General features: G+C 35.4%; 1 protein-coding gene across 3 annotated transcripts; it reads right to left on the reverse strand.

The window, feature by feature from the left end:
- Positions 1-5947: 5947 nt before the first annotated feature.
- LOC107832057 (SKA complex subunit 1 homolog) lies at positions 5948-15572 on the reverse strand. Of its 3 annotated transcripts, none has more exons than XM_075225811.1 (10): positions 15450-15572; positions 11653-11797; positions 11452-11576; positions 10891-11003; positions 10715-10784; positions 10123-10190; positions 7902-8007; positions 7786-7815; positions 6826-6939; positions 5948-6238 (listed from the first exon to the last, which is right to left on the reverse strand). In XM_075225811.1, exons 2-10 carry the CDS (start codon positions 11747-11749, stop codon positions 6161-6163), a joined length of 801 nt encoding a protein of 266 aa, XP_075081912.1. In that variant the 5' UTR covers positions 11750-11797; positions 15450-15572; the 3' UTR covers positions 5948-6160. The 3 variants fall into 3 exon arrangements, with proteins under 3 accessions (XP_075081912.1, XP_075081913.1, XP_075081914.1); XM_075225812.1 differs by having other exon boundaries at positions 11653-11783; positions 15450-15564; XM_075225813.1 differs by lacking the exon at positions 15450-15572 and having other exon boundaries at positions 11653-13903.
- Between the last annotated feature and the right edge of the window lie 1769 nt (positions 15573-17341).

The raw sequence follows: 17341 nt of genomic DNA on the forward strand, positions 1-17341 counted from the left end.
TAACCACCCGATGACTGGGGGTTATCTCTGCTTTGCGCAATCTCATTATTGCCAATGTCTTCAGCCTTGACGTATATTTTCAGCAATTTTATTACAATAAATTCCCTATATTCATCCGAAAACCGCAAAAAATCTTTAAGAGTTTCATCATCTTCGATGTTAAACTCAGAATAACAAGCAAATCCCTGCGGATTCACAGAATACGAAAACCTACCGATTACTTTAAGGTTCACCGAACGTTTCCTCACACTCATTTTTTTACGTAACAACGATACCAATTTATCGTACTCCATTGTAAGCGGCAATATAACATGACAATGTGGAGATGAACTATACCTCACACAGTTATTCTCCATTACAACCTCACCCCCCAATATAATGAAACCCTTAGTTTTGGCTCTTCAGACATTATAAAAAATGCTTGATAACAAGAAGAAAAGTTTGAACAGAAGTTAGAATATTTTTTGAATGGATTTTCATAAAATCCTAACGCCTTTAAATAAGGCAATGCCTAGCCCGAGGGGCTGAATTTTTTTATGTATAGCGCGGTATTACACTGCGCTATACCCATTTGAATTATTGTTATGTCAATTAACCGCAGGAGACTTATTGGTGGGCCCACAAACAGGTATAGCGCGATGTAATACCGCGCTATATATATTTGAATTACAATTATGTCAGTAAAATGCGGGAGACTAATTGGTGGACCGCGCTATATATAACGCGGTATTATAGCGCACTATATATAACGCGTTATTACACCGCGCTATACTTTAACGGCAGAAATACCATTAAAGTATAGCGTGGTATAATATCATGTTATATATATATATATAAAAAAATTATCTTTTTTTAGGCAGTAGAAACGTATTTTGAGTCCAAAAAATTGATATTTAGGTTTCGGGTCCCTTGAGCTACTGCTTATTATTATTCCAATATCATGGTACTGTATAAATAATTGGCTTGATGTTGTCTTTACAAACATATAGAACTGGCTTCCACCATTTTCTAGGATAGCAAAACCATGACAAATTTTATAAAACAGTATTTAATTGAACATTCTGTTAATGAAGCATGATAGGAACACACACAAGCAAAATAGGCAAACATGTTGGTGCCTAGTCAATCTAAAAAGGTGTCTCACTTTTTGACATTATCCTTTAAAATAATCTTTTGGTATGATTTTCAAGGTATAAGTGGTGGAACAAAGCTAGACATTAACCATGTAAAACCAATAAAACAATAGTTTAGCTTCTTACAATTAAGGACAAGGCCAATGACATACCTCAGTACCTACGAGGGTTGCAAATAAAATGATAAGCATGTTTAATGTAAATATAAAGGATCGCCTTTAAACCTACTCCCAAACATAAAGGATCATCTTTTTCATTGCTTGGATAATGGTCAAAAATGCCCTTGAGCAGAGGCGGACCCATGTGTATGGGTGAGGGGTCACCGGACCCTGTAAATTTCGGCCGAAATCTTGTATATATATATGTATATACCTTGAAAATAGTTAATTTAAAACAGTTGGCACCCTGAACACTAAAGGTAATTAGGGAGCACTGGTTGAGCAGAATAATGTGCCCCCGTCGCGTAAAGATTCTGGGTCCGACTCTGCCCTCAAGTATCGAACATCGGGTGGAAAAAAAATATACCTCGATGGAAACAAAAATGGACAAGCTCTTGCTTTCTTGTTTCTCTAACATTTTGAGCGATCTGTCGTTCAAATAAATTTCAATAATTACTCAATTTTTTTCTTTATATTCAAAGAGAAAAACTCTTCTTTGGACTCTTTTACTTTCTTCTTTTCATGTTTCTTTTCTTGATATATATTTAGCAGAACTATGGTTTTGTTTCTCTTTGAAAATCTTCATGTCTTTATGACTACTTCTTTTATCTTCTTACTCCTAATTTCTTTTTAAATCATCATTTATAATGCTAGCTCCTTAAAATATTTGTATGTTAATATCAATATCTTTCATACAAATTTGAACCAACAATTTGCATCATTCTTTGCAAATATGTCAATCACCATATCCTCTCTTCTAATGATTTTCCTTCTATTCTTCCATGCATGTAATGCTCGGTCACTTGGACTCCTCAGCAAGGTTTGTTCTACTTTTATTAATTATAATTTCCAAATTTTTTTCTCTGGTCTATATTTTTGGTGGACTTACGTTAATTATATAAACTCAAATGTATTTTAATATTTAAGTTATATTCAATTGATGTGATAAAAATTATTTACACAAGTAAATTGTTTATTAGGTACTAATTACAAGTAAATCTTTATGATAAATACTTATTATAGTTAAAATTACCTGGGTGAAATTCAAAAATAGCTAGATTTACAAGTGGTAATTGAAAAATAGCCATAATTTCAAAAGTAATCGAAATTCAGCCATTTTTCATATAAAGATATTCTAGCATAATATACTGGAGTTCCAATATAATATACTAGACTTTCAGCATAATATACTAGAGTTCCAGCATAATATACTAGAAGTTCATACACATGTGCTCCAATCTCCAGTATATTATGCTAAACTTTCTGTGTGTTGGAGTTCCAGCATAATATGCTGGAAGTTCATACATAGGTACACCAATTTCCAGTATATTATGCTGGAATTTTCCGTGTTACAGCAAAATAGTGACTATTTTTCAATAACTTTGCAAACGCTAACTATTTTTCACTTACCAATCTGAAAACTGGCTAGCCCGTGCTATTTTCATAAATTACCTTCATAGTATAAATACTTTTACATTGTTAGTGTATATTTAACGCTTAAGTCCAATTATAGGAGTATATACATATCTTTTTATAAATATAAAGGTGAAGAATAAAATTAAATTTTTGGGATCTTTTTTGCAGGATGAGAAGAATTCGAGTCAAGATAGGGTTTCCATTCCATCGAATGTGGAAGTAAAACCCTCGGAGGAGCCAAATAAGCGTATGAAAAAGGAGGATTTAAAGGTAAAAATTGTACGGGGCGCTCTATTTGGTCGCCCCTCTTTAACCTATACCTATTTTTTTTTTAACTTTTAATTTGTACCCACTTTTTAAACAACTTCAGCCCCCTTTCTCCTCCTCTTCTCCCAGTGATCTCCATATCTCTCCGGAACTTAACATTGATGTAACAATATCTCTCCTTCTATGGCTTCACTCAATTCCTCAGAAGCCATCTTATTATAGAACAAAAAGGATGAAGAATAAGCGTTTGTATAAAAACCAAAAGAAAGTTGTTGGTGATGGAGCTTTTGTTCGTTTTAATTACCCATATAGTGCTTCCTTGCATTCCTTTCTTCGATATTGTGTACCTTCATATGTTAGAAAGAGATGTTATTAGCAGAGATTGGGAGAATGTTTTGAAGTTTGGATTTTGCACTGATGGTTAGAGTTTTGACAATTTGTTTTTGAACCAGACGACATGTTATTTAAGTGATTGAAGCAAGCCCAGCCTCGCTTCAGCCCTTTTCTTTAGATAGACCATTAATCTTTTTATTCTGAGATTGCATGTCAGTGTTGTAGAAACTGTCAGATCTGGAAGTCTGGATTATCTACTTGGTTGGACTTTTGGTTTCTGGCAAACATTCTTCAGCTCAGGTTCGCCAGTTACAAAACAAAAACTTCAGCTCGCCAGTTACAAACAAAAACTTCAGCTCTCGCCAGTTACAAAACAAAAACTTCGCCAATTACAAAACAAAAACTTCAGCTCTAGAGCTGAACTTCATGCCCGGCTACTAGAATGCTGAAATTTTGCGTGATTGCCTTTGCTACTTCAGCCCCGTATGCTGAAGTTATGCGAAAAACCGGATACGCTTGCAATTTTTTTTGTTTTGCAAAGCGGTACAAGTTAAAACGTGACACAAAAAGCGAGTATAGATACAAATCCCCCAATTTAAAGCCAGAGTTTAATTTGGACTACTTACCAGCAAGAACTCACCCTCCTGTTCACAATTGAGCGCAGATCATGTCGTACTATTTAAGCTCATCTTTAAGTTGAAATAGACGAGTGTTCTAGGAAAAAAAAATGGGCCATATAAATTAATTTGTGGCTCTTTTTACATTTTGATAATTCAACTTCAACTTATAGCACTACGTCTCGAAGACTACTTTATATCTTATTTTTGGTCTCCCACTAGGTATGTATGGTATTCGTTTTTGAAAATCGACATTATTTTCAAGGCCAACCCCATAACTTTAGTTAAGAATATGTTATTATCAAATTATTTTATATTCAACTTATAATGGAAATTGAGCATGAGTTCTATGAGCTCATCCATTTACGCGTTACCAATTTTATGATACCAATACTATTGCTTTAGGCCCTTAAAAATCTAATAGAGTATATATTTTTGAGCTTCATGAAATGTTTGTATATGAAGTATATATAACACAGGAAAGAACAAAACTAAGGACGATACTTCATGTCGCATTGTGTAACCGTTAATCTCATTTAAAAGCTTAAATTATTAGAGAAATTATAACTCTATTTATTTAATTTTTTGTCTTCAATGATTTGCACTGTTCATTATATTGACATAAGTTGCTAGTAGCAACTTGCTACCTAGGCTGGATTAGGGGTGGCAATTTGAGCACAAACTCATTTAACTCGGCCAAGGTTGGTCCGGTCATTGACCCGCCCATTGTTGAACTCAACCATCTTGACCCAACGCGTCATCCCATCTAAAGTTTGGCTGATTTTTAGCCAAAATTGATCCATTATAACTTTGCTAAAATATCTTTAAAATATATATTTATTTATTTTTTGTTATGTCATATATGACCATAACAAAAGAAAAAAAATCTTACCTGATAATTAAATAATTCATAAGAAAATAACACACATTAATTAAAACTTGATAAGAGTTGGCCGAATTGGGCTATAACCCAAATTTTAGCCCATTTTGACCCAGTCCATTTCAGCTCAAGTGAAATGACCCGCCCATTTTTTGACTCAACCATCGTGACCCGCCCAGTATCAGCTCAACCTGCCCATTTGACACTCCTAGACTGGATATTGAGGTGGTTGTGATCACAAAATTTAAACGAAACAAGAAAATAACATGAATCCATTTCTAGGCTAGATATGTACTCCCTCCGTTCACTTTTACTTGGCATGTATACTAAAAATTGATTTTTATTTTTAGTTATCACTTTATACATATCAAGAGAGACAATTTTTTTTCCTGTTATACCTACAGTATTTATTACTCATTTCAAATCATTTTCTCAAATCCAATAAAATATGCATCAAATAATATGGGTATCATGGTAAATTATGCACTTCATTTATTCTTAAGGGGCGTGAAAAATCAAAACGTGCCAGGTAAAAGTGAACGGAGGGAGTATGTTTTTATGATCTTAAAGTTCTTTTAAGGAAACTAGCTAGGAAGTAATATGAGCTTCATTTCTTCATATGTTTAAGTTTATATTTCTTATTATTACAGTATTACTATGTGAGAGTCGATTCTGCTTGTATACTTCATTCACTTTGTATCAGTACTAAATGAAATATTGTGAAATATCAGACTACAGAACGTACAAATTTGTTTATATTTCCTGGAAGCATATTAAGGCAAACATTCTTCTGAAAAGACTGTCTTCTGAGGTTGATAGAGTGATAAATTAATTAAGAAAATCTTCTGAGTTTTAAGCACAAATAATAGACAGAAAGAACCAAACAAGTAGTAGCTTCTTTTTTGCAGTAACTCTTATAATCGAGTTGAAAGCTAGGATAAGTGGCATTATTTAAGGGTTCATATTTGCTTTATTTAATGTTATGGGTGATATTCATAAGTTTATATTGCATGAAATGTTTCATTTCTAGATCTGGCATGAGATGATCAAATTCCAGCCATAGTCCTATATAGATCTCTGCACTGTATATGGTTAAATGAGATGTCATTGCAGAACTTCAAATTTAGGCTCTGAAAGATCGTATAAAGCAAGGAATAACCAAAAATTTCAGCAGAAACTGATTTTCCAAATTGTAGCATTGTCAAATCTCTTCAGTAATATCATACAATTTTGAACCGTAAACAGCAACATGTTTCTCTGCATACCAGTCTACACTTCAAAAGAGCTTGAATGTGGCCAGTCAAAAAGAAGTCGCCGCATGCAGGTGTGTACCTAACTACCTGATCAAGTTGAAACTCAGTGGGGCCTCAAAAGTAGAATCACACGGTGATGACCAACTCGCGTTTCACTTATACGACCAAGGTGTCGGAGGACCTGCCAGTGACAACTTACATTAGTGTAGTGTAAATCTGATCTTGAGTCGTTAGTTTGTGAGCCCAAGCATGTATAGTTGGTGGTGCCGGATAAAGTGCTTCGAACAGGAGAATAGTGATGTTGATAGCATGCATATTTGAGCTGCTTGTATTAAATTTTGAGAGAGGGGGGGGTTTACGATTGGTGGTCAAACCAAGTATATCGGATAGGTTTCAATGTGAAGCTGCTGTAGTTCTGGGGCACGAAAAGCATTGTCAAGCGAATGAATCAAGCCAACATAAATCCACTAAAACTAATTACAAAATCCACTAAACTGATGGTCAAACAAAATCTAATGCTTAGATTATTTGTTGAAGCATGAATCAGAAAGGAGTCACAATCCTACATCAATTTTGTCAAATGTGACGTAGCAAAAGAACAATTGAATAGAAAAAAGTTTGAAGAGATTGATTTCTTAAACAATATTTTCACGCTGAAAAGAATAGCGAACTGAATAAAAACTTAAAAGCTAACCTTCCTTTTAGAAAATTGAGAAGGAATAATGATTCGAGTCAAAATGCAAATACACTTGGTGTAGAACAACTCACAGTTAGTATTGCTCTCCCAGTATGGTCATGCTTCAGTGAAGGTCCTTTGATGTCACTTTCAAGAAAGAAATGCTTTCCTTTAACTGCTTCTGTTGCTGCAATTTCTTTTAGTTCCTGCAAAAGGTGAGTAGCTATTATGTTGTTCAAGCACGTCAAATTTAATCAACAAATGATCCACTTCCTGACAGCAACAAATCACAAGGAACATAACATACTATAAGCCAGACTGGTTATATATAGTCCATATATAGCTAATATCTTAATTAGATCGCGTAAAGGAATTAAGGCTGAAGGGGGTCCTTTTAGACATTATGTCTTGCAGACACATGCATCAAGCAAAAAGAGCATAGATAGGAATATTTGATGGTCGCAAGGATAAGATCGAGTCTTAGACACCTCATCCCTACAATACTTGCGTCTCAAGACTCTACTAATCCAAAGGGTGCCACATACATTCTTTATCATAGCTATTTGCAAGTAATTCCATTCATGGGGTGCCACACAAGTTTTATCACCAACTCCATCCCTCAGCTGCCTCAGGATTCCAAAGGTGCCCTAGCAAAGAAAATTCACACTTCTGTAGGAGTTTCGGTCTTCTCCAAAGTGATTCCTTCTATAATATATAGACCACAAGAATGAGAACCCTATCCAGATCAGAACACTCAAACCGCCGCTGTCTGGTAGGTAAGACCAGCCACAACATTCTGCAAATAATATGGACAAATTTGGCTAGTGTAGATATCCCAAAGAAGAAGGGTCCATCTCTCAATATGTGATCATGTGAACATTACATAGAATAAATCATATTTCTGGTTGAAAATAGAACTGCAGCGAACACTGGTGAGGCTTAATTCTGCAGATTTAACTTACAAGGGCGAAGTTCCAATTCCTGTTGAATATGTGGTGTCCCAAATTTAGTTATAAGAATGTTATTAAATAGGGAAGATTCAGTTTACTAACCATGGCTCTCTCCACAAGATTTTCTGTGAGCTTCAGAAGGAAAAATAAAGGAGTCAGCACTTGAGTAATATCAAGTTTCGAGTGAAATTATGTAATCAAATTGACAAAAGAGCAACCTTTCTATGAGGGGCCTTGAGAAGCTGAGCAGTTGCTTCAGCGTAAGTAGCCATGTCATCTATTGCTGCATTGACTTTTTCCAAAGTGAGTCGTTGTTTCATATACCTGCAATTTGCATTCCTTATTGTCAGAAAATATATACGAGATAGTGTTTATGATGCATAAGCAGTAAAAGAAATCAGCATATACTCCCTCCCTCCCTCGGGCATTTTCCAAAGTGAGTCGTTGTTTCATATACCTGCAATTTGCATTCCTTATTGTCAGAAAATATATACGAGATAGTGTTTATGATGCATAAGCAGTAAAAGAAATCAGCATATACTCCCTCCCTCCCTCGGGCATTCGGGCAGGAGGGTAGAGGGTTGGGGTTACATTTCTGTATAAGGTACACAAGAATTGTTGCCTTAGAGAAGTTAGGAAACATCCATCTGTTTTATGCAGAAGACACATATATTCAGTGAAGCGGATCCCTCTTCAAGTTTATCTAAGCTTGATATTGCTCATCTTTGAAGCTAAATCAGGCTTACACATTAGCATGGGCAAAAATACTATTTTCCCTGTCAATACTGTACAAAACTTGCAGGATTTATCAGAAATTTTGGGCTGCAAGTCTGGTACTCTGCCCACCGCATATCTAGGCCTACCATTGCGTGCGAAATTCAGATAAACACAAGCATAGCAAGGTGTTATGCAGAAAGTAGAGAAAAGATTGCCTACTTGGCAAAGGCAATATCTGTCAATGGGGGGTAGATTGATATCATTGAACAATGTGTTGGACTGCATTCCAATTTCCAACATATTTCAGTCCCTATCCCCAATAAAACTTCAAAGCAAATTGATAAAATTAGAAGGAATTTCTTCCTGGAAGGCAGTGGCACTCAACACAAGTATCATTTGGTCAGATAGCACAAAGTAATCAGACCTATACAGCTTAAGGACCTAGGAGTGAGGAATCTGGCAATCTATAATAATTGTTTGCTCATGAAATGGCACTGGAGTTATTGCAATGAAGAAGATTCTTTCTGGAGAAAGCTTATCAAAACTAGGCATGGGGAGCAAGATTACTGGCACAACAAAGTATCGCATCTCATCGTGTTGGCCCCTGGAAACACATAAACAGACATTGGGAAGACTTCTCCAGGTACACATATTTTAGAGCTGGCAAATGGAGAACTTATTAAATTTTGGAAAGATAGATGGCTGGCAATAGTACATAACAGGAAGAATTTCCGAGACTATACCGGTTAAGTGTACTGCCCCAAGCAACAATTAGCCAATGCAGGGAAGAGAATTTTTGGAAACTGACATTCAGAAGGAATTCCCAAGACTGGGAGGTGGATGATCTGCTATGTTGCTGGGACTCACCAAAAATGTTGTCTCACCAGTGTCGGATCTCCAAAATGCACTACTTTTGAAGGATCCGACACGCACTGAGTTTCATTTTTGAAAAGACCGAGAAGCATAGATGATCTGGGAGTGCTACTGGAAAGATTACAGGAGTTCTCACTAGATGACTCAACCAGGACATTGCATATTCTGCAAATCATGCTACTTGAAGTATGCTCCAACAGCAATATTGTTGATATTTGGCCTTGGAAATTTGTGTGGAAAGTTAAACTTCCCTCAAAGATTGCCTGTTTCAGCTGATTAGCAATCGGGGAAGCTTGCCTAGCACATGAAAACATTTCAAACGGGGGTATAATAGTATGCAGCAGGTGCAACATGTGTCTACAAGAATCAGAAAACATCAGTCACTTATTCCTTCACAGTCAAGTTGCCAGAGACATGCGGACTAATTTTTTTAATTTTGGGAGTATTAGCTGGGTAATGCCTTACAGCATTAAAGATGCATATGTTAGCGAGGGGCTTTGGAGTGCTGGAAAGGCTATAAAACAGGTATGGAAAATGATACTGGCCTACATCTTTTGGGGTATTTGGAAAGAAAGAAACCTCAGATGTTTTGAGGGTGTGGTTTCTCCTATAAACACACTTAAGGTTAGATGTCTAACGAATCTTTTTTGGAGTAAACTCGAAAAAGTAAACAGCTTAGATAAATTCATGGATTTTGTTAGCTCCTTGACTTACTAGTATCCACTGGTAAACAGAAGCTAAGTTTTTTTTTTTTTCTCAGCTGCTGTAATCTTTGGCATCCGCTGATGCATTTTAATGAAATTCTCTCTACTTGATTTAAACCAAAAAAAAAAGTTATAAAGCACTTACGGTGGTACTGAATTCAGTTCATCAGCATTAACGTAGAACAGTGGCGGGGAGGCACGGCCTTTTTTCTCCTGAAATCAACAAAATATAGGGTGAGATCGTTGCATGTCTATTTTGGTACTGGAAATCCATTTGAAGCTGTCCAAAACAGTGAATAACTGAATCATACAGTAAATGTCTTTCATACTAGATGAAGAATGATAAATTGCATTCTTTGATCACTATTATCTCATCTTAGAATCAGGGTGCATAATCTGTGTCACTCTTGGGAGTCCTTTTCTTTTTTGCGCACAGACCACGTTGGGAGGTCCTACTCACGCAATGAATTCATTGAATGAGTAGAACACATTCCCGATTCTAGAATGATTTGATTTTCCATTATTCTGGGCCAATTAAGAAAAAAAGTGAATCTCACCCTTTATGCAATCAGACACTACACTTGGGCCTCCCTGTTACTTAACCAGATTAATATGATGGACACGGTCGGCAGTCCACTTATCAAGCTAAAGAGGAAACATAATAAGTAACTTGTATTTTTCGAACAGAAGCAATCATGCAGATATAGAGGGTTAGAGAATTTAAGAGAGCTCATTACCTTGGGTGCAGGTTCCTCAAGTTGCATAGACACAAAACCAAGATCCTCACCGCTGGGCTCTGGACGTACACTATACGAAACACATCCATAGTCAGAACAAATGAATCTTCTTGAGGAGTATGGAGTAAGGACCGCATGTTAGCAAAGATATTTCATTACATAGTACATAATGTTACCATTTAGTAGCATCCTCGGTTATTTTGGTCACTCTATGAGGAACATATGATGGAACAACAGCAGACAACTTTTGCAATTTCTTTTGCTGCCGCAGCGATGCCTCTATCAGCTTCTGCAGCCAGAAGCAGCAGCCCAAAAAACGACGAGTTATTGCATCTACAACTGTTGTTTACAACTTAAATATGATGTATAACAATACCACGCCTTTGGTTTCCAAAAACAAGGTGGACCAAAAACACAGAGGACTGTGTATCCTATAACAAATGCATTAGCTCGATAGTATGGTTCAGGAAAACACCGATCAAAAAGTCCAAATTTTCATAAAATGCACTAACTAGATTGTAGACAGAGTCATAACTTGGACAGTAACAAATTTCAGACTTTTTAGAAAGAACAGTAATGGGAATCAATTAACATTTCCTACATAGAAACAGAAAGCATCCAAGGTCTTGAATTCCATGGATTTGGAAATGGATGATTGCCTAAGATAATCCTTGCTTAAATAGAATTGGCGATATAGACATATGTTTAGAGAGAGAGAGAGAGAGAGAGACAGATACCTTGGCTTTGGGGATGGCTTCAGTTTCTTCACGCATCCGGATTTTTATTTTGTGGAGCTGTAGCTCCAAGGCCGTCAGTACAGAGTCAACAGCTGACAAATCTGAAATGCTGCTCGCTGGATACACTGTTCAGATTGCACAAAAATTGAGATCAGGAATAATAAGTAACTTCGACAAGCTTAAGTGGAGCAGATAAATTACTGTTCCGAGCTACAACAAGCTGTTGAATCTCCGCTATGCGAGCGTTGAATGATGATACTAAAGAATCGAGTGAAGACCCAGCTTCCGCGACGTCCATTTTACCCCCTTTCTCACTGTCTCTCTCCCTCTCCCTGACAAAACAACACTTAGGAAAGAAGAAGTAAAAAAGAAAAATAAAGCTCCTTAGAAACAATCATATTCCCAGTTACTGCAGTACATAACTTCATCCATGACCAACATTATATAGCAAGTACTTTCACATAGTGTTATATGGATACTAATAGTCATTACAACAGATGTTACCATCTAAAAGCAAGAAAAACCTCAAAACTAGGGAATGCAGAAAACAGTAGAAGTGATATTAAACTACTTGTTTGTCAAATACAGCCAAAGACATGAGAAATAACTACTTTGGTCTTAATACGGCAATAATAAACATTTTAGTTTAGTGGAACTGCAGAAGTAAAAAGATGAAGGTTAAGAAAAAAGAAAAAGAGAAACTCTTCGCAGATGCGTAAGTGCAGCTAGAATTTTTTTCATTTCACAACTTCAAACCATCAAAGATTCAGAGTGTTACACCAAAAACCCTTACGAAAATTATGTTCAGTTGTTACAATAGAAACATCAAACACAAAACATATACAGAGTATGTCTCTGGTGACGGAATTGAACCATACTAGTAATGAAATTGCTATAATTCAAGCAGAAAAAATTCCCTTAATTATAGAAAACAATGGTTGAAATTACGTTGGACAGAAACTATAAACTGTAGAAGTGCAGTTAACCCTCTTGTTTGTCAAAACCAATACAGCCAAAGACATGAGAAATAACTAACTTCTGACGTAATACCACAGTAATTTAAACTCTTCCACATCCACGGTGATATATATCCTTTCAGGAAAATGATGCGAGAAACCAATGAAGAAATAAAGAGATCTTCTACATACTAAAAATCCCAGTTTTTGCAACAGTTGCAATCTTTCTATGCAAGGAGAACAAAGGACAAAGAAGTTTGGATCAGGAAAAGTATTCTTAGGTAGTTCTTTCGCTGAGCACAACCGAATGAAGAGGATATTGTATCATTTCAAATTCCTATTCTTATTGAAGAGAAGGAACGAGAAAAACCGAAAATTTCCTACTCAAACAAGATGTCATATAGTTTATAACTCTTTTTTATATAGTAATTAGTAACTCAACCTATTGCTCTGCATTCCTCCATCAGTTTTGCAAAAGATAAAAATAAAAGGATCGAACTACCTAGTCATGATTCAAGGTGAATCATAAAAGACCAAAATCTATAGGTATCTTATGGACCTAACATAGGTTCACATACCTCACCACACAAGATTTAAAGATCCAAACCTTCTTTGACGGAAAGGGACGCGGCCAAAACATATAAAGATCGGCATAGTCGCTCATAGGGACATATCTATCCGGATAGAGGATAGTCTAGGCCAACTTGTAGATAGATCTATCATTATACTCCTATAGATAAGTATCTTCATGGATACAGATAAAGATAGGGATCTATCTAGATCTTGATTCACTTTTTCGACAAGTTTTAAATCTTAAAGCAGGCAAGGAAACATCATTTTTCAATTATCACTTGTCGGGTTGAAGCATAGATGAGAGCGCCAAGGAAAGAGGGAAGCCCGTCATGGAGCAGTCAACCGGGAGTATAAGAATGGTGACATGAGAGAAGGGGCCTTTATCAGGAAAGATGGCCCACTATTTCGTTCTTTCTTTTTTATTTCAACTTTCTTTTACACATGACGGTGCTCTTTCACTTAGAGTTCCTTCCTTCGTAGTCAAATCTGATGATACACTTTGGCAATGTTTTCTACCAAATAAAAGGCCTACTAGGTGATCGAAATCGCTTAAGTTAGTGAGGACTCACTTATTCAAATACTTATCTATTTAAGACTTCGTTAATTAACATATAACTTTAGTGGAACTTAAAATACGAAGAGAAGAAAAAGAACAGGAGAAAAAACCTTCACAAAAGATTTAGTGCAGCTAGGGTTTTTTATTTCAACTATGTTGCGCGGACACTTCAAACTGTTGTCGCACCCATGTGGGATCCTCCAAAAATGCACTACTTTTGGAGGATCCGCACACACAGTAACATTTTTGGAGAGTCCCAGCAACATAGCATTTCACAACTTCAAACCATAAAGATTAAGAATACAACAACAACATACCCAGTAAAATCCCACTAGTGGGGCCTGGAGAGAGTAGAGTGTACGTAGATCTTACCAGTGGTTATAGTACTGACTTTGATGGAGCTCTGTTTTGTTAGATGTAATGCAATAACAACAACATACCCAGTAAAATCCCACTAGTGGGGTCTGGGGAGAGTAGAGTGTACGCATACCTTACCTCAAACCAGAGGCAGACCCAGGATTTGAGTACAACGGGGGAACCACTGTATGCTAATTACTAACGATAAAATTCGACGTGAAACTCTTTTAAAACTTAATGATTATGATGACTTATCATCCAAATATAAACAAATTAAAATTCTAAAGGAAAAAAAAAGCACCTAACAGAGAGATTTCTTCGCAAAATGGGTGCTATAAAAAGGGAAGGTATTTGATTAAGCATGTCTCACACTTTAAAATTTCTAGTTTTAATTAAAGAAGGGGTTAGTGATCAAAAAGACGTTCAAACTTTAAATTATCAAAAACTTACTAAAGAAATCAATATTAAGGGCATGTTAATAATCAATTTGAGGCTTTTAATTTTAAGGGAGGAATTTGAGAAAGAAAAATTAATTAAGTAGACTATTATGTGTTAGTGCTAAACTATAATTGAATTCCAAAAAAATATAAAAGTAAAAAATAAAGTAATTTGCTAAGTATAAATTACCTTGTATTCAAAGAATTAAAATATAAAATAGAAGAAAAGGTAAGAACTAAAATAGAGAGGAGGAGAAAAGCGGAGGCTGGTTTCGATCACACGTCCATCAAGCTAAGCAGGGAACTTTAGCGTGCAACACCACTTCTCCCGTACAGCATTTTGTATTTGGGGGCGCAAGCAAAATATTTGAGGGGTCCCATATATATGTATAGATATATATCACATATATATATACGAGATTTTTGCCGAGGCTAGAGAGGTCCCATGACCCCTTAACCTACAAGGTGGGTCCGCCTCTGCCCCAAACCCCATAAAGATTAAGAATGTTACACCAAAAACATGTATGAAAATTAGGTTCGGTTACAACAACTACGCCTAGTCCCAAATAAGTTGGGGTGACTATATGATCCTCACTTCTCCATTTAAGCTCTAACTAATGTCATCATCATACTAAATAAAATAAAAGTAAAAAAATATGTTAATATTAAATAATAGTAGTAATAATAACAATAATAATTTTGGAAGTTCACTGACAACACTAAAACTTATTCATCACTTATATGAATCCTTTTCTTCCATTGTGCCCTGTCGTTTGCTAGTCTATATTGATTCCAGAAGCGTGTAGGGTTTTTTTAAACAACTTCATTCCCTGTGACGATAAAAGCATTAAACAGACAATTTTGGACGAGTTTGCCCTGCACAACTACAAGCTACAGAGCAGGTTTCTAGTCAAGGATTTCAAATCATACTAGTAGCTATATAGCTATGATTCGAGCATAAAATATAGAAAACAATGGCCGCAATTTCGTCGGAGATAAAATACAAATTACTACACTTAACTGAAAAATTTGACAATGTACAAAATTATGGGGGAAAAAAGGGAGAACGAGATTGTCAAATAAAGTTGAAAAAAAATAAACCTAAAATTAAAAACGTACCGGAGAAAATCGATAAATCTTTTCGTTTCAAGCAGCAATTTGAACTGATGCCGTGGCGAGGGTTAAGCAGAATGGGAACGGCGCGCTTTTTTGGTTTTCCAAAAATTTATTTAAAAAAAATGGAAGGATGGAAGAAAGAATGATCGAAATGGTCCTTAATGTATAGGACTGGACTATTTGGTCCTTGATATATACCTCTTAACAGAAATAGTCCTTACTATTTGCAATAAATGGTCATTTTGATCCTAAAACCTAAAACTTACTATTACCCTAAAAATTAAGTTAAACTTAAAGAGAGACATATCAATACTTTTCTCATCTAAAAATTTAAGGAGTCAGGGATTACCACTTAATTATATTTTCGGCACGCCACCTCACGTGGGAGCCCTATTTTTTTCATGGACCAAGCACATGAATTTTATTTTTGGTAATGTTAACGGTGAGATACAAATCTAACATCTATGCTCTTATACCATATTTAAATGTACAGTCATCTCATCTAAAACTTAAATTGTTAAAGTAAGTACATTTTTATTTCCATGATAAACTCGTTTAATACTGTTTTCCATGTCATAAGCACAATAATTAGTCAAAGATTTAATTCTCCCTTTGAGTAAGTGTTTTTTAGTTAGAGATATTTGTTAGGTGTTTATCTTGATTTTCTTATCATATTTAGTTTTTCTATCTCTTGAACAAAAAGGACAATATAATTACTTTAATTGGGTTTTCCTTCTTGTAGAAGGAAATTATAATTCCCCTATATTTGGCTAGTCATTTTTCTTGTAGAAAAAAGTTTCGAGTTCTATAAATTGAGGATCCATCATTCTCATTCATTAGCATCCACAACGTAGCCATATGGGGTTTGAGAGTTGTTGCGGAAGCCAAATGTATATAGTGTGAATAAGTCACAACTACTATACCAAAAAATTATGACAGCCACCAAATAATAAATAAGACAATAAAGCAACAATAAAGGGAACACCAGAATTTACGAGGTTCGGCTAATTTTGCTTACTCCTCGGACACAACCAATATTTTATTTCACTCCAAAAATACAAGTGAAATAATACTAAAGAGAGAAGATACAAATGCCTTAAACAGATGAGAAGGCAAATGAGAGGTGTATTTAAATCCTAAACATTAAGCCTTCTTTTATAGGGGGAAAATCCCCCCAACTCTTCTTTTCCCACCGATGTGGGACAAAATTTCTGCCAAACTTAACAAGAGTCGTGTTTAGGGGAAAAACTTTACGGGACAGTGTTGGTGTGTCACTTGTGTTTGCCTCTTCGTGAGGTTGTTCTCAATATTTTATACTTTCTTTTTATATAGTGGATTGCTCATCTCCGCCATGGACGTAAGTCAGTTGACCAAACCACGTTATATATTTGTGTCTCTTTTGGTAGATTTCTCTTTGTTGTATGATTTATCGTCGTTCAAGATTTGTTTTGCTAGCTTCCGTATGACACCTAATTTTTTCGGTCCTAACAATATTGCCATATTGGTGATAAATATACTCTGGGTCCAATGGATATTAAATTAATAAATGAGAGTTGTGAACAAATCATTAACCGGATAATTGATTTGTGACACTAATATACCATGATTCCAAATAATTATGACTATTTGGGCCATGTTGTATTATCCGATAAAAATTTAATGTGGTGATTAATTAATTTAAAATTTGTTATCAAGTTAAATTCATTTTTTTTCAAATTGTATCCGGTTATGAACTTCCCTTAATGAGAAATACTTTTCAAACGAAATATTAATTTAAAATTCTATTTCATTCTTCGAAGTATAAATAACGAACCAAAAATAAACACATATGTTATTCTACAAATAATATTTCAAGTTGAAGTTGAAATATTATATGTCCAAATTAACTGAACTTT

The sequence above is a fragment of the Nicotiana tabacum genome, chromosome 11, assembly GCF_000715075.1.
Source record: "Nicotiana tabacum cultivar K326 chromosome 11, ASM71507v2, whole genome shotgun sequence".
NCBI classification, from domain to species: Eukaryota; Viridiplantae; Streptophyta; class Magnoliopsida; order Solanales; family Solanaceae; genus Nicotiana; species Nicotiana tabacum.